Below are 25,002 nucleotides of genomic sequence, written 5' to 3'. Positions count from 1 at the left end.
TTAGCAATAAATCTTATAATTCTTATTGCTTTTCCTTATCACATGTGAATGCCATGAGAAACACCTTTATAATGCAAATTTTCATTCTTGTCACTTTTATTATCCAAGCCAGTCACATGAGCTTGCTGTTTGATTTAGATTATTTTCCAGGCTTTGTAGGTGAGGAAAGTGAAGGAGCCTTTGCCGATGAACAGGTCTAGGTGGCACTTAGGATGGGAGAGAGCACTGATAGGATTTCTTTTAAAGTTGAGATAAATCATGTAATAGACATTCAGTTAATGGAATAGAATTGTTTAGTTGTTGTTTCCCTTTTTAGGGTAGCGATTCGAATTTTGAGATTTTGAAAAAAAAAAATTATGACTAAAAACCTGCCCCAAATCCGGGTCGTTACACTCATAGTTTCTCCTGAATCGTATTCATCATATGACGGGGACTCGTACCACTTCTTAGTACTTGATGATTCACCCTCTCTATAAGCCTCTTCTTCAAAATTGTAAATCAGATCATTATTTCATTTTATTGCCTCAACTGTTTCATTTCTGACCCCTAATTCAAGAGTTTTGGCATTCGGATGAGTTTCAATCACTCTGCCATTCACACCACCCCCTCCCCCCCCGTCCTCTATGCTCACGAGCAGCTTCGACTCAGAAAGTTGAAAGCATCGGGTTGAGAACCTGGTGTCTTCTCTGGAGAAAAATTCAATGTCTGAATTGTCAAAAGTTTCATCCTTGTCATTAGATTCCAACATGATTGTTTTCATAGCTTATGTAGAAAAACTAAGAAATACCTTCTCGAATAAGGACCAAACACGATTTGCAGCAAACGTAAAGAAAAGATGCAAAGAAATACAATCACACAAGAAACGCAATATGTACGGGGTTCAGCAGTATGCCTACGTCCATGGGAGAAGATTTTTTCACTCTTTCGGTTCTTAGGGTTAAAACACTTCTTCATCGCCAAGAAAACACAAAGGAAATCTCTCAACCCTAACCCTAATATGTGGTTTATATCAATGTCACTAAATGAAGAAATTTACCGAAATACCCTTTAGTGGAAATCCAAAAATTAAATTTTCCTTCCTGGGCACTGTGCCAAAAACCACGCAGGGGCGCACTGCCCAGCACCCTCAGTGAGCATGTGCGTCCCACACAATAGTCCGTCAGGGTCCTGTACCCAGTTGCTGAAAACTCTTTGGGCGAGTGGGAAACCCGTTTCCCCTAAAACACGTTTCTCGTAGGTGGAAAACTCGTTTCCCCTAAAACGTGTTTCCCACGTTTCGGAAACCTTTCCGAAACATGATAAAAAAAATTGGACAAATGTTCCCGAAATGCATGGGAAACATATGAGAAACTTTTGTAAATCGTGTGTGAAACGCGTGATAAACGTATGCAACACTCGTAGAAAATGGATGTGAAACATCTAGGAAAGCATGTGTGGAACTTAAGAAAATCATTTTGGAAAAAACACATAAAAAATTGTAGAATATATATTAAAAAAGAAACTAATAACATATATTGTAATAAAAATAAAAATAAGAAAAATTCAAATAGAAATTTGAAATTAACAAAATTAAAATCTATAAAACCTCATATTTCGTGTTTTCCTTTTGTTTCATGTGTGTTTTTTCTATGATTTTCTATCGTTTTCTCGTTTCTCGTTTCCCCTGCATTTTTTTCATGCGTTTCCCATTTCCGTTTCACGTTTCAATTCCCGAATTCGTTTCCCACCCTGGTATTGTTGTATAATGCTAGAATACAAGACATCTGCACAACAGCTTATATGCACTCGCCCATTGTTCGATCATAGGTCCACATTTTTGGTGTAGCTCATCCTTCATGATCAGCACTGTTTACAAGTTTTGGATCATTAGGGGTGTTCAGATCAGAAACTCTGTTTTCTCCGCCCTGATGGTGCTCTTTTTTGCAAAACGGTAGCCCTCCTCTCTTTTGACATGTACACCCATCCGGACTAATATTTTCCAAGGTTGCCAGAGCGGGAATCGAAAGCAGGAATCGAAACAAGAATCGAAAGCGGTAATCGAAGGCTCCCAGGGAAGAATCCTGCTACTATTTTCTTATGGGCCCTAGCTACTCGAGGAACCGTTTGACATGTTGCCATCATCTTTGGTAAGTTCACCTCACTCCCCATGCCCTCTCCAATTTTTCCAAGCGTATCAGTGTCTTTTTTGCTAGCCTCACCACCATCTTCCACATGCCCCTTGGATAGTGAAGCCACTAAGAAGAGAGGGTCTCACTTTCAGTGCCAGCTTTGTTTAATCGTGACACATCACCCAGAAATGCCACATTGGCTGCTTCTTCTCAGCCTTCCTTACTGGGCCTGGCCTCCCCTAGATTCACTTGAATGCCAGTCAAAAAACATTCTTCCGTTTCCATCCGCTTTGGACAGCCTTGCTCTTTGGTTTTCACAAATCATTTATTCCATTGACACCTTGACCCGGACAATCTTCCCTTCAATGTTGATGCTAATAAATCTATGTTGAATAATGTATTTTTATCATAGCATACTCAACAAACAAATCTTTTTCTACGGGTGCAACTTAGGTCAGGTCGGGTTGAAGTCAACCCGACTCAACCTAAGGAACCCTTTTTCCCAACCCGAACCCAACCCCACCCGATTTACAACCCGATGAGGTTCAGCCCGACCAGACCCGAGGAACCCTTTTTTCCAACCTGAACCCGATCCAAGTTCAACCGGACCCAACCCGAGTTTTTAAGCTAACAAACAAAAAATTGATAAAAAATGTCAGGTTTCACTCGGGTCGGGTTGCCCAAACCCTCAAACCCGACCCGAACTCAACCCGGGTTGAGAAAACCCGAACCTAACCCAAACTCGACCTGACTTTTTCGGGTTGAACCCGACCCAAGTTGCACCCCTAGCTTTTTCCATTCCGTCATCTATTGTAGCAATATTCCCAAAGCTAGCGCCAAGAGCAAACATCTCGTTGCCCCATATTTGAAGGGGAACACTGTAAAACCTAAACCAGTTCGTCTTCTACAACCTTCACGCCACTATATTCCATTTAGTGATGCCTGACAAGGGTCCATCAGATCTGTTGAGAGGAAAAAGTGAGTTGAGATAGCTCGCCCTCACTTATATATTTATATAAAGGTGGAAAAGAGTACAATGACAAAAGTGCCCTTAGGCACATATACACTACATACAGATACTTCTAACACTCCCCCTCAAGCTGGAATGTATATGTCATGCATCCCTAGCTCATCACAAATATCACTCAATTTAGCTCTACTCGAAGGCTTGGCAAGAGCATCAGCTAGCTGATCTGTTGGCCGAGTAAAAGTAGTGTATATCTCTCCCTATTGGATTCTATGTCGTATGAAATGGCAGTCCACCTATATGTGTTTGGTACGCTCATGAAAGACTGGATTGGTGGCAATATGAATCACAGCTTTGTTGTCGCAATACAACTGAGCTGGTGACAATGATGGGAATCCAATCTCAGCTAGAAGAGAACACAGCCAGATAAGCTTACTTCTAGTGTGAGACATAGCTCGGTATTCGGCTTCAGCACTTGACTTTGATAGAACATTTTGCTTCTTACTGTGCCAAGATACTAAAATACCTCCAACAAAGGTACAATACCTAGTCGTGGATCGTCCATCAACCGGTGACCCTACCCAGTCAGCATCACAAAACTTTTATATCCTCTGATGGCCATGTCTCTTGAAAAGCAGTCCTTTTCCTTGAGTGATTTTCAAATATCGAAGAATCTGAATAATAGCTGCTCAGTGGGAGGTACGAGGAGCACTCATGAAGTGGCTAACAACCCCCCACTACATATGAAATATCTCAGCGAGTGGGCGAGTGACTGTGAGGTATATAAGCTTCTCAACTAGACGTCGATACCTACCAGAGTCATCTAACAAGTCTCCTCCCTCTTCTGGGAGCAGCTTTGTATTTGGGTCCATGGGAGTAGCAGTTGGTCTCATACGCAAAGATCATGTCTCATCTAGTAAATCTAATACGTACTTCCGCTATGAGAGGGAGAGACTACTACCCGAGTAAGCCACGTCAATACCCAAGAAATATCGAAGATGCCCAAGGTCTTTTGTGGAGAATTCTTTTTGAAGAAATGCTTGAAACTTCTGTATGCCAACCGTGTCGCTCCCTGTAATAATAATGTCATCAACGTATACTATTAGAAGAACGCACCCAACAGCAGACTGATGGCTAAAGAATGAATGATCAACAACACATTGTTTCATGCCAAACCGCATGACAGCATCACTGAATCTCCCACACCATGCTCAAGGAGATTGTTTTACGCCATAGAGAGATTTCCACAAGCGACAAACTGAGGAGGACCTCTCTCCCTAAGCAACATACCCAGGAGGTTGCTCCATGTACACCTCCTCAGTGAGGTCACTGTGAAGAAAGGCATTCTTCATATCTAGTTGATATAGGGGTCACCCATGGTTGACCGCCAAGGAAATCAACACACGAACGGAGGGAATTTTCGCGACGGGAGAGAAGGCATCAATGTAGTCGACCCCATATGTCCACATATATCCCTTCGCAACTAAGCGCACCTTTAGGAGCTCAACCGTGCCATCTGGCAAGTACTTGATGGAAAAAACCCATCGACACCCCACTGGATGAGCGTCGGAAGGAAGAGAAATCAAATCCCAAGTCTGATTGGTCTGAAGGGCACCTATCTCAAGGTCCATAGCAGCACACCAGCCAGGATGAGTAAGGGCCTCGGCGACGGACTGCGGCAAGGAAACAAAAGACAAGGAGGAGACAAAGCTACGAAAGCCAGGAGTAAGATGGTCATAAGACACAAAATGAGAAATAGGATGGGCAGTAGAACAAGAATGGGTAAAGGAAGCAATAGGAGAGAGTCGATAGGAACATCAGAAGGGGGAAGGAGAAGGACCTGAGATGAAGGACATGGTACCCCCGGCTGAAAAGATGTGGCCTCAGGCGTAAGAGCAAGAGGAATATATGGTCGTTGACGTCGCTGATAGACCTGCAGAGGAGTACGATGAGCCGAAATCACCGGCAATGGAGAGGAAATTGGCTCAGAAGAGTCAGGGAGGACAGGAAAAGGAAGAGTCGTAGTCACAGGTAATGGAGCAGGAGGAGGAGCTGAAGTCACTTGCAATGGAGAGGAAGGGGGTCGACAGGGGTCAGAGAGGACATGAAGAGGAAGAGGAAGCTGAGGAGCGGAAACAATGGAACTGCTCTCAATAGGAGAAATAAAGAAGGAGGTAGGCGGACTGCGGCAAGGAAACAAAAGACAAGGAGGAGACAAAGCTACGAAAGCCAGGAGTAAGATGGTCATAAGACACAAAATGAGAAATAGGATGGGCAGTAGAACAAGAACGAGTACAGGAAGCAATAGGAGAGTCGATAGGAACATCAGAGGGGGGAAGGAGAGGGACCTGTGATGAAGGACATGGTACCTCTGGCTGAAAAGATGTGGCCTCAGGCGTTATAGCAAGAGGAATATCTGGCCCTGATAGACCTGCAGAGGAGTACGAGAAGGAGCCGAAATCACCGGCAATGGAGAGGAAATGGGCTCAAAAGAGTCAGGGAGGACAGGAAAAGGAAGAGTCATAGTCACAAGTAATGGAGCAGGAGGAGGAGCCGAAGTCACTTGCAATGGAGAGGAAGGGGGTCGACAAGGGTCAGAGAGGACATGAAGAGGAAGAGGAAGGTGAGAAGCAGAAACAATGGAACTACTCTCAGTAGGAGCAGTAAAGAAGAAGGTAGACTCAAAGAAAGTGACGCCTGCGAAAACAAGGAACCGGTGAACTGTAACACAGAAAGACACAACGCTCCACCCGAGGACTGTAACACAGATAACCTTTCTGGGTACGAGAGTAGCCCAGAAAGACACAGTGCTCCACTCGAGGATCCAATTTATCCAGACCTGAGGTAAGGGTGTGAACAAAGTAAACACAACCAAAGACCCGTGGGATAAGAGGAAAGGGATCACGGTGAGGATGTAAGATTGAAAAAGGAGATTTACCATCAAGGGCGGAGGAGGGAAGCCGATTAGCCAAGAAGTTGGTGGTAAGGATGGCATCGCTCAAATAGGCTTTAGGAACCCGCATTTGGAAGAGAAGAGTGCGGGCTATATCAAGCAAGGATCGGAGTTTCTGCTCGGCTACACCATTCTGTTGAGAGGTGTAACCACAAAATGACTGATGGATAACGCCATGAAAGGATAAGAAATTCTGAAAGCCATTAGAGGTGGAAAAGTATTCTATCGGTACGCAAACATTTAAGACGACAGTTATAGTGGGTAGTGACCTCGGCATGGAAAGCACGAAAAATAGTAAACACCTGGGAGCGATCCTTAAGAAGAAAGAGCCACGTCATACGGGAGGAATCATCAACAAAAAAGATAAAGTATCTATAACCGAGAAGAGACATAGCCCGGGAAGGACCCTAGACATCAGAATGTACTAACTCAAACGGACTCCATACGGGGCTAACGACCCTAGAGGAGAAGGAAGTACGATGGTGCTTCCCAAGCTCATAGGCCTCACACTGAAAGGACTGAATAGTGCCAGAAAGAACAGAGGACTGCTGAAGTCTCTGAAGGGAGGGATGGCGGAGACGACAATGCCATTGATAGGCATCAACCATGGTTTTAAATTTCGACCAAAATCAGAAATTTCGGATTTCGGTCAATACCAAAATCGAAATCGGTAATACCACGAAACCTAATTATTTTGACCAAAATTTCAAATTTTCGTTTCCGAAATTTAATGAATTTCACCAAAGAAAAAACTGGATTTTATTCATTATTTAATATTTTCCTGAAATTTCGGCCAAAATTTCAGTAATTTCGTTAGAAATTTTGTAGGAGATAAAATATTAGTTTATTTGATTTCATTGGATTTCGGCAGAAATTTCAGTTTGGGAGGACCAAAACGCATTCCGAAACTGAAATTTGAAACCATGGCATCAACATAACTATGCAAGACGGCACGAGGAGGGTCACAGTCAACGTAATAGAGACCATTGACCGCACAGGCTAAAGCAATCGTCTTCCCAGTCGAACGGCCCTAAAAGACACAGTGGTAGGGGAAGAAGGAGACAAAGCAGTTATGACTCTTGGTGACTCTTGGTTATTAGGTTCAGAGACAGTAGATTAAAGGGCGACTTAGGAACACAAAGTATCGAGAGCAAGGTAAGACCAGAGTGAGGGGAAACAGTGCCAATACCAGAGATGGGTGCAGTGGTCCCATCGGCCAAGGTAACAGTATAAGCGAGCTGGAGAGGCTTAAACGAGCGAAGGGAAGCAGGGCCACCCGGCATATGGTTGGAAGCCTCGGAATCAATAATCCAAGAGCCGAAGGTAATGAGAAGCGAAACAGGAGAACTATTGGGCTGTGAAAAAGGGACAATACGGGCCGGCGCTACGCATGGAGGCACAAAAACTCATAATAGTCAGCTTGGAAACAAGGACTGGTCTAGTGTAGGGGGGAAAACAACCACCGCCATTGCCAGTAGAGTGTCACAACCATACGCGGCAAGAATAGAAGTACCGACCGAAAGGGAGGACCCCGGTGAGGGATAAAGGACCCGTCAAGGGGAACGAAAGTCATCGGTGGGAAAGGAGCCCCCACAGGAAAGGGATAATAAGAGAAGGTATCCGAGGGTGGAGGAGTCGATCCGATGGTAGGAGTGAAACTAATAGGAGGGACCATGATGATAGAAGAAAAAAAAAAGGAGAGACACCCGCACCACAACAATGGTAAAAAATAAACAATAGCAAGGGGAAGAATCACATGACAAGCCCGGGCATGATACCACAGCCCCAATGAAGAGACATAGGAGAACAAGCCACGAGAAGAATAGAGGCTAGTAGACAAATCGGAGGCACAACACCTCACTCGGACATTTTAGCAAACACGTGGCTTGCACCTTTGATAGCAAGGTAGAGGGCAAGGAAAAGAGAAGGAACAAGGAGAAAAAAAATGGACTTAGAAGAGGCCATAAGGCATACCGCGGCTCCGGAGAAGAGAGATAAGGGAGGTAGAGATGGGACAAAGAGGGAAGACTTGACTAAAAACGAATTTGCAAGTACCGGAGGAGAAGGAGATGAAGAGGACGGAGAGAATTTAGCACATGCTGAGAGAGAGTGAGAGAGAGAGAGAGCTGAAGGCACTAGTGTCTTATAAAGGATTTAAGAGAGGAACACTAGGGTTGCTTGAAGATCCAAGTTAGGGATGTGGTAGGCGAGAGGATTGTTGTTGGGGAGAGGGGGGGGGGGGGTGGTGGGGGGAGGGTATCTGATGAGAGTGGCGAGAGTGGGGGTGGGTGTTGTTGGAGCGTGCGAGGGAGGATGGGCAGGGGTGTGATGAGATGCGTGGAGAGGGATGAGAGAGATTGGGATGAGAGTAGGGTTTGGGCATGGAGATGGTTAGGATTTGGACCAAGGAGGAAGAGAAAGACGAAGGGAGGAGGAACAATGGTATCAGAGCCCTGATATCATGTTGAGAGGAAAAAGTGAGTTGAGATAGCTCCCCTCAATTATGTATTTATATAAAGGTGAAAAAGAGTACAATGACAAAAGTGCCCTTAGGCACATATACACTACATACACATACTTCTAACAAGATCCACCGGTGCCAAGAACTTTCTCCCATCTTCAAACACATCCGAATGTCCAGCCATCTCGTTAATAACACAATAGCACCCTATGCGTCATTTCGAGCAAATAAAAATTTTAATGTCTTCCACAGCCCATTGAAAGGCACCTTCATCAATAAAAATCATCTAAGGGTGGATTCAATATTTCTCACCCCACCCAATTCAAATTTTATTTTCGTCTCTTGATTTGTTTGAAATAGTGTCGTTTTACCTTTAAGGTTCCATGGCACTCTATCCGAATCCTCATGAGATGGCATGGAAGCACAATTTATGCCCAAGTTTTGTCACATCCGAATCCCTTGAATCCTCGAGACTCAAACCAGACAAAACCTATGGTATGATAGGTCTATTTGGGTTTTCATGAGGGTCTGGTTTGAAAACCTATCCCTAGCTTCTAGATTAGGTATGCATTTACAAAAAACTTGTGAAAGGAAAAGTTGATGTAACAACAATCGCTACACCTCCAGTCACCTTTACTCCTAGAAACCTTACTTCTTTGGTTTGCTTGTTCTTTCTCATCCTCGACTTCCTTGAGCCTCCCATCCACCTTTTCTTTCTTCTCTCTCGTTTGCACTTCATGAAAAAACATTGGTATTGAAAGTTTATGAACCTTACACCAATAGTTGCCTGGTTTGGGGTTTGCAGCGGCCAGCCACCCATTCACTCCAGGAGGTCCATGGAGTTTATGGGGTTCGCACTCGTACTCGCATTCGCCATTAGTTCCCAAATGTTTCAATTTATGCTTCTGCCTAGGGTTTCATAGCTTCTATGCTCTCCAATTAAGTACATGGCAATGACATCAGCATTTTTCAAAGAAAATTGGATAGACTACTGCACAACAAAAGAAGGCATGTCATTGAAATGATGTCAACAATGCCATCATATTGGGGCATTATGCTTAACTCCTTCAACACAATCATAGAAAAACCAACCAGTACAGCTGTTTCAGAGATCTTATTCCATGGTACAAAATTAATGTTGGACATATTGTAGAATTTCTAAAGCTATACATTTGTAAACATAATAGGCTACCTTCCATGGCACTATGGAAAATCAAAGAAAGATCTCATTTTACCAGTTGAAGAATAAAAGGGGAACACAAAACCATAATCATCAGAAGAAAAGACTTTTTATAGCAGTTGTACCATGGAATAAGATCTCTGAAACAGCTGTACTGGTTGGTTTTTCTATGATTGTGTTGGAGGAGTTAAGCATAATGCCCCAATATGATGGCATTGTCGACATCATTTCAATGACATGCCTTCTTTTGTTGTGCATTAGTCTTTCATGGCACTATGGAAAATCAAAGAAAGACCTCATTTTACTAGTTGAAGAATAAAAGGGGAACACAAAACCATAATCATCAGAAGAAAAGACTTTTTATAGCAGTTATTGCATGACTTGGAAAGGTATAGACAACAATAAATCACAATAAGAAGCAAAGATTCGTGGGCTACAAACCTGCAAATCTTTCAATTTTATTCCTGCAGCTATGGAGACTAGAAGCTTTTCCTTTGAAAGAAGAGGCTTCAACTCCAGAACTACCTTCTTGACTGCAATGGCAACATCATCTCTACAACAATGAATGCTAAAAATAACAATGCAAGAGGTATATGAATTACTTTTCATGATAAAAGAAATATGATGGTTTTAGCTTTCTCTAGGTCACGCATATAGGGAGCTGAATGCCCCCCCCCCCCCCCCCCCCTCCTTTTAGTTTTTGAATTGATAAATGCATTAGTGGAAAAGAAAACACAAGGGATTTTTTTTTTGAAAACACACGCGCACACACACGGGAATTACAAGACCAAAGGGCCTGAAAAGGAAAAAAGAAAAATGACAATAAAATGGGTGATTCTGCCAAGATACACAAAATAGGAGAAAACTACAAAATGGGCAGAGACTGTCAAGGTACGATATCAAAACAGGTTACACCAAAATTAGCTAGACGATCAAACTTCTTCAACTTGCACTTCAATTGCATGGTCAACACTAGCTTGGCCAGCAGAGGCCCAAATGACAACCCCTCTGAAATCAGAGATAACTCCATCAAGACCCCACTCCTTCCTATGCCTATCCCTAGGCATTGTGATTGACCTTATTACTGTCAAATCAATCTTTGACCACCATAAGTAGGTTCCGTGGGTGCGTCGAGAGAAATGATAACAAATTAGGGGGCAAATCAGTCTATTTCTGTTTTAGCGAGGCCTTTGGTCTGAAAGATTCATTATGTTCGTTTCAATGGTTAATATTAGAAAGATCAAAGTTTAAGATCAATTGGTGTTTAGGTTAGGGACTTGAGTTTGCATTTTAATTACTTTTGCTAGATTTTTTTTTATTATTGGTACTTTTGCTAGAATTTTGAACAGCTGTTTATGCGAATTTTCAAAGAATTGGAGATTTTCTTCTTCAGGGCATTCCATAATGGTAGCCTATTGTCTCTTCACTTGTTTGATTTTTTTCTAGTAGGGTATATCAATTCCCATCTATTTAGTTGATATTACTTGCATCACATTGCAAAAGTATTTTTGTTTGGGTTTGTTCTTCTGTGGACATGTCCATACAAATAAACTCAAAATGAGTTCTCAAAAAGAGAAGCCAATACTCTCATGGAAACTTCAAGCATCATTTCACAGATCTATGGACAAAAGTCATCACGTCTGGTATTGAAATGGAGGTGTTGTTAGCTTCCCTTACTAAGAAATGAAACCAAGAGACAATAAGCAGCTTCTTTACTATATATTAGATGACTTCAAAATTTGAAACCTGGGTTCATTGAAGCAACATAATCAACTTGACTGCTAATGGCATGGCCAAAATCACTACCAGGGTTCATTGAAATCTTACTTATCCTAAAATCACCGACTACTCAAGAGACATGTGTTGGCCACGTCATTCCTAATGGCATGGCCAAAGCTGCATTTCCAGTTAATCTCAACTCATTACTTCTCACAGAAAATGTCAATCATCACACAGAATTGTGAAAAAAGGAAACATATTTTGATTTCAAATATGCGACCATTCACTTCAAATTTTGGCATGGAAATCATCCAGTAAGCCAGTGCATGAGCGTCAGGCAGTTCACAGATAATTAGACCTTTAGACGTGTCAACAAAAAAAATTGAAGAGTATCTAATATGGACATACCTATTTGAGGCTTCACAGAGAGAATGATCACATCACTGTCTTCAACTACCTATTCAGAAAATAGACAAACTATCAGAATGTAAAAGTAGCAACCAACAATCACTAAAAATAGTGCACATGAATAATGTGTTACAGAAAGGATTTACAATGTAGGGATTTTAGGGAGTTCCATAATTATGGAAGTAAGCAAAGCCACTTCAGAAAGAAAAAAATGAAGATTCCCAAGTTTAAGGGTTGAAACATTGAAGTATTCAAAAAGAGAGGTGCTGAAAAAGCAACAAAAAAGCAGATGCAGAGTCTGAAATACAGCAACTAAAATGCTGACAGAAATACGGAATTGGACATTATCTCAAGTTGTTCACTAGAAAAAAAAGGAACGAAAATAACCTTGCTTCATATTCCATCAAGACCCACCCATCCTGTCCTGGCTTATGCCAATCCAAGGCTTATACAAGCCATTAGATATTATCTCCATCAGCTTTCCACGCTTCTATTTCACAATCTAGTATCTCCTCTGTTATTGATTATGGTTCCACAGATGACTCAAATGGTAAATGCAACTATGGTTACTCGTCGTTTTTATTAGACAAAAAGAAGGTATCACAATGTTAATTTGTGTATGTTGATGATATTACCTTGTGGACATGATGATAACTCTATTCAAGAGGTAAAACAATAGTTGGGAATGTCTTTGACATAAATATCTTACCTCATCAATATTTCAGTGGGTTTGAGGTTGCCAAACTCATAAAGGAATATTAATTTTGCAGTAAAAGCATGGTCTCCACACCCTAAGGATGAAAAGAAAAGTTGGTCGGACTCGGAACCACTTAATATGTCCATCAAACTAACTCAGTGTCTTAATTACGAAGATGGAAAACTCTTAAAGAGTACCCAAGGCTGTATCAAAAACTTGTAAGTTGATCTACCTTACTGTCATTGTTTATATAACGTGTAGTGAGTTAGTTGATGCATCCTCCTCAACCAATCACTAGGAGGCTTTCCATAAATTTTTGAGATATTTAAGAAATCACCTCCTACATGTGACCTCTTATATTCTCATCTTAGTCACTTGCACCTTCCAGCATGAGTTCAGGTCTCCAACAAATCGGTGTTCTGTTACAAGGCATTGCAGCATTGTAGGCGGCAAGCTTGTGAGATGGAGAAGTTAAAAAAATATTGTGTAGTGGCATGGTCAAGTATTGAGGCAGAATATGGGGTCATGACACATATTATAAGGAAATGAAGTGGTCGAATAAATTGTTGATTTAGATTAGTAGTGATGTCCAAATGCCTAAGAAGATGCATGTAACTTTCTTTTTGACAAATAGTAAATATTATTGAACGAAAATGCAGCAGCTATTCATATAGCTACCAATCTGATATTTCATGAGGGAACAAACGTAGAAAAGTTGACTACCATTGCTCAAGCTAAGGTTACTAATAACTCGAACAGAAAAGAAAAACAGCAGAAACAACAACAAAAATGTCAATTGATAGAGAAAGAAACAAGAAAAAGTAATAAAAGAATGACAGGGATAAACGAAAAATCAGTCGGTTACATAAAGATCTTGTATCAGATTCTCACAAAACCCTAAAAAGAAAAAAGAAAAACCGCAGAAACAACAGAAAAAAAGGTAAATTGATAGAGAAATAAACAAGAAAAAAGTATGAAAGGAATGACAGAAAATCAGTGAGTTACACAGAGTTCTGGTATCAGATCTTCACAAAACGCTAAAAAGAACAGAGAAACAACAAAAACAACAGAAAAAAAAGGGAAATTTATAGAGAAAGAAATCATCTGCCGAGATAGAGAGAATCAAATCGAATAAATGATTACCTCGAAGTTGTTTTGAAAGACCTTAACGCCAAATGAATCGAAGACTTCACAACGCTCGATTCGAGAGTGCGCGGTTCGGATCCTGGACGCCGGCAAGATGCCGGTTTTCGAGACTCCTCTGGCGATACTCTCGGCCATATTTCCGGCACCTATAAACCCTAAATTGAAAGTCGAGGGGACGTGGACTACTGCCGCCATTGCCGGAAAACTTGAGATTCTTATTCTCCAACTGTAAGCTGAGCTCGAATGAGAGTAACGAACTTCTTTTTTAACGAAGGTTGGAACCCTAACCCTAGGAGAGAGAATAAAGCTCCTGTAGTGGCCGGAAAAGCTCTTACTCTGCGAAGCTGCTCTCGTAATCCTTTGAAACGAGAAAGCATGAGGGGGAAATAAGATTGAGAGGGTATATTTGTCATCAGAAATTATATGTTGCCCGACCGTCAAAATGTAAAGGGCGGAAGTAGACAAAACCTGCTGCTGGTTGAGGGTTTGTCTCTCTCCGCCCTTTATTTTGACGGTCGGGCATCATATAATTTCTCATTTGTCATATTGAAGTTTGAAGTTTCTCCTAAAATGGAAGGGATTTTTTTTTTGGAAAAATGACCTAAAAAAGCTCTTTTTTGAATTATTGACGCTCAAGCAGTAGAGAGTTGAAAAACGACCAAAGTGAAGTGCTTTTCACTGTTCACAGTGTTTTGAGGACCCTTTTGCCCTTCTCCCTTTTCGAATAAAACAAAGGAGTGACTTTTCATTTTTTTTACTTTTTTACTTTAAAAAAACTTACGGTTTTCTCTCTTTCTCCTCCTTCCCTTCGACGGATAGCAAAAGCCCCATCGCTGTTCGTTTTCCCTCCCTCCGATGGAGACCGAAATTGCTCCCCGATGAACCCCTTTTGTCTGGCCGTTTTTGCACACCGGGGAACCCCCATTACGTCTTCTCATAGTTGAAGGAAATTGAAGTAGGTATTCTCATCTTCTCACAGTTATTTTTTTCTATAAGTATTTAAGAAATGCAAAACACATTTCTTCAATGGGTTTTACATATGTGAGAGATTGAAAACCCATTGCTTCTTTTCTTTTGTCATCTTCCATTGCTTTTTAGTTTTGCAATTTGTTAGCGTTTTGGAAAACCAATTTCAGCCATTAGTTAGGGTTTTCAAATGGTTTTTTGTAAACCAATTTCAACCCCCATTCTTTTAAGGTTTTGCTAAACCAATTTTCACCACTTTTTTAGCGTTTTCTTTGAATTTTGCAAAAGCAATTTGGAGTCATTAGGATTTTGAAGTCCAATTTCGAGTACTATTCCTTTAGGGGTTTTGTATGTGGAGATTGAGTTTAATTGGTGGTTTATGGTGAGGAATTACTGGTTGAAATTTGTTGTAGAAGCTGAAATTTGTTGAAATAATTGTTGAATTTTGTTTTACTGCTTGAAATAGTGGTTGCATTCTGATTCGTTGGTTGACATTTGTTGAAATAGTGGTTTCGTTAGGATTTGGTTGAATTGTGGTTGAATTTGGTTGAAATCTGTTGTAGAAGTTGAAATTTGTTGAAATAGTGGTTGAATTTTATTTTATCGGTTGAAATACTTGTTGAATTCTGATTCAGTGGTTAACAATTGTTGAAATAGTGGTTTTGTTAGGGTTTGGTTGAATTGTTGTTGAATTTGGTTGGAATCTGTTGTACAAGTTGAAATTTGTTGAAATAGTGGTTGAATTTTGTTTTATTGGTTGAAATAGTAGATGAATTCTGATTTAGTGGTTGACATTTGTTGAAATAGTGGTTTGGTTAGGGTTTGGTTGAATTGTTGTTGAATTTGGTTGAAATCTGTTTTGGTTGTTGATAGTGTTTTTTAGTTATTAAAAGTGTTCATGGTTCAAATGGGTTGATATATTGGGTTGAATAAGTGTCTTTTAGTAGTTGAAATGGGTTGAATAAGTGGTTGAAATATGTTGTAGTAGTTGGAATGTGTTGAAATAGTGGTTGAATTCTGTTTTAGGTGTTGAAATGGGTTGAATTAGTGGTTGAAGTGTAATGTAGTGCTTGAAATTTGTTGAGATATTGGTTGAAAAGTGTTTAAGTGCTTCATATAGTGGTTGATATAGTTGTTGAAATTGGTTGATATAGTGCTTGAAATTTGTTGAGATATTGGTTGAAATATGTTTAGGTGTTGAAAGCTGTTTTAATTGTTGAAATTGGTGTGGAATCTATTTTACTAGTTCAGATGGGATGAAATAGAGTTTGAAATTTGTAGTTATTGTTTTAAAAGTGTTTGAAATTTTGGTTGAATTTTTTGTTGAACTTGGTTGAAATTTGTTTTAGCAGTGGTTGAAATTTGTTGTAGTGGTTGGAATGTGTTGAAATAGTGGTTGAATTTTGTTTTAGTTGTTGAAATGTGTTGAATTAGTGGTCGAAGTGTATTGTAGTGGTTTAAATGAGTTGAGATATTGGTTTAAATATGTTTAAGTGCTTCATATAGTGATTGATATAGTGGTTGAAAGCTGTTTTAGTTTTTTAAATGAGTTGAAATAGTGGTTGGACTCTGTACCTATTGTTTCATAGTGGTTCATATAGTGGTTGAAATGTGTTTAACTGCTTCATATAGTGGTTGATATAGTTGTTGAAATGGGTTGAATTAGTGGTTGAAGTGTATTGTAGTGGTTGAAATGAGTTGAGATATTCGTTCAAATATGTTTAAATGCTTCATATAGTGATTGATATAGTGGTTGAAAGCTGTTTTAGTTTTTGAAATGAGTTGAAATAGTGGTTGAACTCTGTACTTATTGTTTCATAGCGGTTCATATAGTGATTGAAATGTGTTTAAGTGCTTCATATAGTGGTTGAAATAGTTGTTGAAATTGGTTGATATAGTGCTTGAAATTTGTTGAGATATTGGTTGAAATATGTTTAGGTGTTGAAAACTATTTTAGTTGTTGAAATTGGTGTGGAATCTATTTTACTGGTTCAAATGGGATAAAATAGTGTTTGGAATTTGTAGTTATTTGTTTGAGAAGTGTTTGAAAATTTGGTAAAATTTTTGTTGAACTTGGTTGAAATCTGTTTGAGCAGTGGTTGAAATTTTGTAGTGGTTGGAATGTGTTCAAATAGTGGTTGAATTTTGTTTTAGTTGTTGAAATTGGTTGAATTAGTGGTTGAAGTATATTGTAGTGGTTGAAATGAGTTGAGATATTGGTTCAAATATGTTTAAGTGCTTCATATAGTGGTTGAAAGCTGTTTTAGTTTTTGAAATGTGTTGAAATAGTGGTTGAACTCTGTACCTATTGTTTCATAGTGGTTTAATTTCAGTAGTGGTTTCAAAATATATGTGGTTGAAATCTAATATATGTTCACATACTTCAATGGTTTTGTTCTTGTAGAGAAGGGTGGAGTAAGTAAGGCAGGCTCACATCATGGTGAGTGACTGTGACTTCTACCCGTATATTTATTCACTCATTACGAATGTTTTTAAAGTGTGCACGCTTTTACGATAATGCATTTAAGTGTGCAGGCCGTTATATTTGGTCTAGATGTTATCCTTCCCGTTTCCACGAATGCATGTAGTCCTTAATTCTCAGGGAAGAGCATAAAGCTTTAATAAAGATAAACACATTTGGACATCTGCTCAATCTAGAAGAGGTCGAACTACACAAAAAAGCTATGACCATTTTGGTAGGTTTTTAGCAAAAAGAACGTAGGGCCTTTACAATAGGTGGTGTGATAGCGCAGTTCGAAGTAAGGGATGTAGCACAGATTTTAGGGTTAAGTACAGTAGGGGAAATAATCCAAATTGATTAGGGAAACAAGGATCCTGTGCAAGGTTGGAGGTTTAGTGGCCATTCAGCTTAATTGGATGAGATTTGAACAACTCCTTAATGACATTGATCACTACTGACAGTGTTGCAACCACCATTGATACCATTTCAACCACTAATTATACAGCTTCAATCACAATTCCAACAAACCTCAACCACTAGTGGAGTAGATGGAATCCAATCCAATGAACGGAATTTGGACAACCAGTGTGGGAAGAGTTTGAACAACTTCTTGTGCACACTAATCACTACTCATAGTGTTGCAACCACTATTGATACCATTTCAACCAGCAATTACACAGCTTCAACCACTATTCCAACAATCCTCAACCACTAGTGATGAAAAAAATTTGGACAACCCTAGACCATTGTGGGAAGAGTTTGGACAAGTCCTTGTGCACACTAACCCCACTACTTACAGTGTTGCAACCACTATTGATACCATTTCAACCAATAATTACACAGCTTTAACTACTATTCCAACTATCCTCAACCACCAGTGGAGTAGATGAAATCCAATCAAATCACTTAGTATGAACTAGATTGAATCCAATCCAATAAATAAAATTTGGACAACCCTGGACTAGTGTGAGAAGAGTTTGGACAACTCCTTCTGCACATTAATCACTACTTACAGTGTTGCAACCACTATTCATACATTTTCAACCAGTAATTACACAGCTTCAACCACTATTCCATTAATCATCAACCACTAGGGGAGTAGACGGAATCCAATCCAATCACTCAATATGAAGTAGATGGAATCCATTCTAATGAACAAAATTTGGACAATCAGTGTGGGAAGATTTTAGACAACTCTTTGTGCACACTAATCACTACTCACAGTGTTGCAACCACTACTGATACCATTTCAACCAGTAATTACACAGCTTCAACCACTATTACAACAATCTTCAACCACTAGTGGAGTAGATGGAATCCAATCCAATCACTCAATATGAAGTAGATGCAATCCAATCAAATGAACAAAATTTGGACAACTCTGGACCAGTGTGAGAAGAGTTTCGACAACTCCTTCTGCACACTAATCACTGCTCTCAGTGTTGCAACCACTATTGATATGATTTCAACCAGTAATTACGCAGCTTCAACCACTATTTCAACAATCCTCAACCACCAGTGATGAACAAAATTTGGACAACCTTGGACCAGTGTGGAAAGAATTTGGACAAGTCCTTGTGCACAATAACCCCTCTACTTACATTGTTGCAACCACTATTGATACAATTTCAACCACTAATTACACAGCTTCAACTACTATTCCAACAATCCTCAACCACTAGTGGAGTAGATAGAATCAAATCAAATCACTTAGTATGAACTAGATGGAATCTGTAGACACCCCCATTTTGCTAGGCTTTAAAAAGCAAAAGATTCGGTAGTATCATCAATTTTTATATCCGTATTCAGCATTAGATTAGGCATCCATGCATTTTACGGTAGATTTCATTTCATTATGAGAGTTTTGAAGTTGATTCGCAATCCTGAAGGTCTCTAGGGGGTTCCTTTGGCCTCTGAAAGATGAAAGTTCAAGTTTCCAAGCAAATGAAAAAACCTGCTATTTTTAGAATTTTCAGGGTTTCCCTCATTTTTGCTTATTTTGCACTGCAGGGGTATTTTGGTCATTCCCGATGTGTCTCGTTTGACCCCCGAGTTATATTTGAGAAATCTTGAGTGATTTTACAAATTTTGAAAAAGCTGCTATTTTTAGAAACTCGTGGGGCTTCCACATTTTCATCATCTTATAGATATTTCAATCATTTCTCATATGTCCAAAACCATCTCGAGGGTACGGCTGATGGATTATGAGTAATTTCGTAAGCTTTGGAAAACCTGCTAAATTTAGATCTCTCAAGATTTTCTCTTAGTCTTGCACTTCGGGGGTATTTTAGACATTTCCAAACATATCATATTTGGTCCCTAAGTTGTGTCTAAGAAATCTTGAGTCTGTTCATAAATTTTTGAAAATCTGCTATTTTTAGAATTTCTCAGGGTTTTCCATAGTCTCGCCAAAATTCTAGCACCTTGGGGTAATTTGATATTTTCCTGTGTAATTCTTTTGATCCCCGAAATATGTCTGAGAGATTATGAATGATTTCCTGAATTTTGGAAAACCTGCTAAATTTAGAATTTCTCAGGAATTTCGCTTAATTTGGAAATTTTAAGTGTTGAGGGCATTTTGGGTATTTTCAGGGGATACCAAATGATTCTGTTTAATATTGCTCACCGAAAGGACCCAATTTTAAAAGTTTCTATTTTTGAAGTTTGACCACAAAGACTTTCTATTTTTAATTTTTCCCTTTAGGGGTGAACCAATCTCAGGGTATTTTGGTCGCATTTGGATGTCTAACAGTCAAGTAGGGGCATTTTGGTCCGAAAAGTTATTTCCCAAAAAAGATGGTCCGATCATGTGTGAGGGATGCACCATAAATGTCAAATGGGTTGGGTCCATATATAGAATGTTGAATTTAGAAAGATTTTATTGATTTTTTAAGGAAAAACCCGAAACCCATGTGAAATGGCCCATTGGGCTAAAGCCCGCAAAGATGGAGCTCATGTGGGTTCACCCATATGGGTCAACCACCATGGTGGGCGGTCCACATGGTTGACCCACATGAGTTGAGCACCCACCTTGATGATGTCACAATGGTGACATCATATTTGTTAAAAGAAAAATAAAAAGAATAAAAAATGAAAAGAAGGAAAGAAGGAAAAGAGGAATGATTGCTTAAAAATGTTTTCTTCCAAAGAAGCAATGTGGAATGAGAATAACATGTCTTGATTGACAAGAAATTAAGATTGGAATCAAATCAAATTTGGAAACAAGAAATAAAGAAAGCAAGAGGGGAAAATTGGAAACAAGCCAAAAAGGGAGCTCTCACATTGGAAATTGTTATTTCTCTCTTAACCCTAACTTTTTTTTATATAAAAATCAAAGCAAACAATCCAGAAAAAGGGGGGAAAAATCCAAATTCGTCCACTTTCTCTCTCCTCCCAAGAATTTTTCTTTTCTTTTCTCCCTTGAAGTGTGATCTCTCTCTCAAGTGTTCTTCAAAGAAGGAATTCTTGAATTCCTTCTTCTTCTCCAAGGCATCATACAATCAAGAATGATTGGAGTGTTCTTTGGGTCTTCTTCATCATAAAAAGGGTGTGACAAAGCGTATACCTCGGATCTACGCACCCTAAAGACAAGGAGCGCGATCAACGTGGTGGAAATAAAAAAAAAGCAAAGAAAGAAAGGGAAGAAAGGAAGCAGGATCGAGCGTCGGCGAGATTTTTCAGAATTTTCGGCTTTTGGATTCGGCGAGGATCTCCATCACAGGTAGGTGCACTATTCTCAGATTTTTCCATGATTATTTGGTATTCTTTATATATTTTTGCATGGTTTTTAGCATTTAATTGAATTTAATTCGATATTATATGTGTGTGCTCAAAATCATGATCTACATGAGTGTTTCAAATCCGATTCGTCCCAAAATTTAATACACTGATCTATTTAAGTAGACTAAAATAACCATCGGATCGGATCGGACATTGAATCAAAGGATTTTGAAAATTTGAGTGAAGAGTGGAATTTCATTTAAAATAATGGCTGAGAAATTACAAAAGTTGAAAAATAGCTATCTCAGGATGATTTGTTTTGTAGAATTTCAAATTTTTCTTGTGTTCATCACATCAGAACAAGGTTAAAGGACATTTTTCAGAGTTGTAATTTTCTCGAAAATCGTGTTTTAAAAATAGAAAACTCTTCAAAAACATCTTTTTGACGAAGAAAAATAAAATATATACTAAACAGATTCCAAAATTAATGAAATTTCCTGAAAAATAATATGATACTGATACATTCTACCATGAAGTTTTGAGAATTTTTGGATTTTGTTTGATATATTATTTAATGTTTTTTTTTAATTTATCAGATTTTGTGAGACTTTTTACTGACATCAGATCACAATTAAAATTCTCAAACTTTTTACAGTAGTCTTATATTTCATATTTCTAGCTGCTGTAAAAGTTTCAAGTGGTTTGGATCTTGTTTCATATGGAATGTAGTGTTAATTCATAATCTGGTCTGAAAATTGAAAAATCCAAAATTGATAGTAAATAGTTTCTAAAATTCATGAAAATCTCACAGCATGCTATTTTTACTTACATCTTAGTACTGTAGAAATTTCATTGAATTTAGATTTCTATTTCTAGTAGTTTTTGTGTTATTTTTGCAATCTGGTCTTATTATTGTTAAATCAAAATTAAATATGAGCTTAATGTTAAAATCTGTAAAGTTCAACCAGTAAGCTACATACATTCCTATCTTGCTGCTGTAGAAATTTTAACTCATTTTGAATTCGTTTACAATAATTTCACTTGTAAAATCACTCTTATGGTATAAGACTGATAAAATTCATTGAAAATCTGAAATTAATTAAAAATCATCACAAAGTTTCTAAAGAACCTTAAAATTCTGTCACATATTAATTCCTTAATCCATTGAAACAGAAATCTTAGGATCTTTAGATTTTCCTGGAAAAATGGCCAGTGCATCCATAATCGTATCCCAATTGCAACCAATCTTTGACAATTTGAATATTTTAGCTATAGCATGTTGTTGGCTCTGATGTTACTGTCCACGGAAATCCTGAGATATGCCAGGCAATAAGATGCTATAACTTAAGTATTAAATTGCACAAGGAAAGAGCGCACGATTCCCTTCCTTGGATGCTATTCTGGGCCGAAATTGATGAACCCTAGAACCTTTGGTATTCCTTAAATATCCAGAGACCGAAAATCCTCGAAATCTGAAATTAATTAACTTCAAGAACTGAAATCGATTCATCTCGTGTCTCTCGGAACCGTTGGATTACGATTTCTTTCATAAGAACCCTTAGAGCCCAATTTAGGAACACTGATGTCGTGTCTTGTCCTAAGTTTTAGGGAGTCTTAGGTTTTAGGGAGTCCTAGAGTTAGGAGTCCAGCCTCATCACGTACGTTTGCTATAGATAGCAACCGTGCCATAGGTCTAGTTACACTAGTCACCCAATTTTTTCCTAAGACAAGCCTAGTAAACTAGGATGTAGGCTAACCTGCATTGGTCTAAGGAACGACTTGCATTTAGATAAGAATCATGTAGCATCTTAGATGAAATCCTAGGATAATAAAATCCTCAACTTGAATTAAAATAACTTCTCTTAAAACTGTTGAAACAGTCAATCCCGTCTAGGTCGGTGTCTTAGTTGAGTTAGGCATAAGTAGCTTAGCTTAGGTGCACCGAACTACGTCGACTCTAATCCCAGTGAGGCTTGGGTACGTAGGCAGCTTGGATGTCTGATGGCATACCAACCGCGAGTCGGCTCCACAACAAATTGTGGGGTTTTGTATATTAATTTTCTTGTAAATTCTTAATTAAATCACTTAGGACTTTCCCTGAAATTAGAATTCTAGGAGAACTTTCACTTAGATTGAATCCAAACAAATTAAGGAATCAAGATACACATTTAGGATTCACAATGAAATTAGATCATAAGATGCATGTCACGTAGATAGTACATTAATAAAGAGTTGAATGAGTCATTTAAAATGAATTTAAAAGAGTTAACTTTTGGAATTTAAGACCGATTATCGGGCAGGAATGGTGCATGTGGTGGATAACTCCCCATACCTTCCATTCTTGTAACCAGGTAGCGAGTCTAGATTTCTAGTTAATTATGGGTCCTAGATCCCACATCTAGGTGGCGACTCTGTCAGTCTCTTTCGTGTGGAATTTGGATTGCCTTAGCGATCCCAAGTTCACATAAAAGATGAATTAAAATCAATATTGAAAAATGCACACGCTAATCGCGTGGGTACGAGAGACTAAGAGAGAGCGTGGCGGCTCGCGCCCCATCCCTCTCGCGGGATCGGGTCCCACAGAATCCAATCCAATAAATAAAATTTGGACAGCCCTAGACCAGTGTGGGAAGAGTTTAGACAACTCCTTGTGCACATTAATCACTACTTCCATTGTTGCAACCACTATTGATACATTTTCAACCAGTAATTACACAGCTGCAACCACTATTCCATTAATCATCAACCACTAGCGGAGAAGATGGAATCCAATCCAATCACTCAATATGAAGTAGATGGAATCCAATATAATGAACAAAATTTGGACAACCAGTGTGGGAAGATTTTGGACAACTCCTTGTGCACACTAATCACTACTCACAGTGCTGCAACCACTATTGATACCAACAATCCTCAACCACTAGTGGAGTGATGAAATCCAATCCAATCACTCAGTATGAACTAGATGGAATCCAATCCAATAAATAAAAATTGGACAACCCTGGACCAGTGTGGGAAAAGTTTGGATAACTCCTTGTGCACAATAATCACTACTTACAGTGTTGCAACCACTATTGATACCATTTCAACCAGTAATTGCACAGCTTCAACCATTATTCCATTAATAATCAACCACTAGTGGAGTAGATGGAATCCAATCCAATGAACAAAATTTGGACAACCAGTGTGGGAAGATTTTGGACAACTCCTTGTGTACACTAATCACTACTCACAGTGTTGCAACCAGTATTGATACCATTTCAACCAGTAATTACACAGCTTCAACCAGTATTCTAACTATCATCAACCACTAGTGGAGTAGATGGAATCCAATCCAATCACTCAATATGAAGTAGATGGAATCAAATCCAATGAACAAAATTTTGACAACCACTGTGGGAGGATTTTGGACAACAACTTGTGCACACTAATCACTACTCACAGTGTTGCAACCACTATTGATACCATTTCAACTAGTAATTACATAGCTTCAACCACTTTTCCAACAATCCTCAACCACTAGTGGAGTAGATGGAATCTAATCTAGTCACTCAATATGAAGTAGATGCAATCCAATCCGATGAACAAAATTTGGATAACCCTGGACCAGTGTGGGAAGAGTTTGGACAACTCTTTATGCACACTAATCACTACAGACAGTGTTGCAACCACTATTCACTACTCACAGCTTCAACCACTACCCCAACAATTCTCAACCACTAGTGGAGTAGATGGAATCCAATCTAATAACTGAATATGAACTAGATGGAATCCAATCCAATGAAAAAAATTTGGACAACCCTTGACCAGTGTGGGAAGAGTTTGGATAACTCCTTATGCACACTAACCCCACTACTCACACTGTTCCAACCACTGTTGATACCATTTCAACAAGTAATTACCCAGCTTCAACCACTATTCTAAGAATCCTCAACCACTAGTGGAGTAGATGGAATCCAATCCAATCACTCTATGAATTAGATGGAATGCAATCCAATGAACAAAAGTTGGACAACCCTGGACCAGTGTGGGAAGAGTTTGGACAGCTCCTTATGCACACTAACCCCACTACTCACAATGATGCAACCACTATTTATACAATTTCAACAAGTAATTACACAGCTTCAACCACTATTCCAAGAATCCTCAACCATTAGTGGAGTAGATGGAATCCAATCCAATCACTCTATATGGACTAGATGGAATCCAATCCAAT

General features: G+C 39.1%; 1 protein-coding gene across 1 annotated transcript in view; it reads right to left on the bottom strand.

Annotated features, from left to right (window-relative positions):
- P5CR (pyrroline-5- carboxylate (P5C) reductase) overlaps positions 1 to 14,052 on the bottom strand; it is a 29,354-nt gene extending 15,302 nt beyond the window's left edge. Inside the window, exons 1-3 of the mRNA XM_077362606.1 lie at positions 13,637 to 14,052; positions 11,797 to 11,845; positions 10,111 to 10,202 (exon numbers count right to left, since the gene is read on the bottom strand). Coding sequence (XP_077218721.1) covers positions 10,111 to 10,202; positions 11,797 to 11,845; positions 13,637 to 13,834 — 339 coding nt within the window. The 5' untranslated portion in view covers positions 13,835 to 14,052. The remainder of the gene's footprint in view (positions 1 to 10,110; positions 10,203 to 11,796; positions 11,846 to 13,636) is intronic.
- Positions 14,053 to 25,002: the final 10,950 nt, after the last annotated feature.

The sequence above is a fragment of the Tasmannia lanceolata genome, unplaced genomic scaffold, assembly GCF_043159265.1.
Source record: "Tasmannia lanceolata isolate RefF3 unplaced genomic scaffold, GAP_Taslan_0.1 ptg000019l, whole genome shotgun sequence".
NCBI lineage: Eukaryota > Viridiplantae > Streptophyta > Magnoliopsida > Canellales > Winteraceae > Tasmannia > Tasmannia lanceolata.
This window is presented reverse-complemented; position numbering and strand designations above follow the sequence as displayed.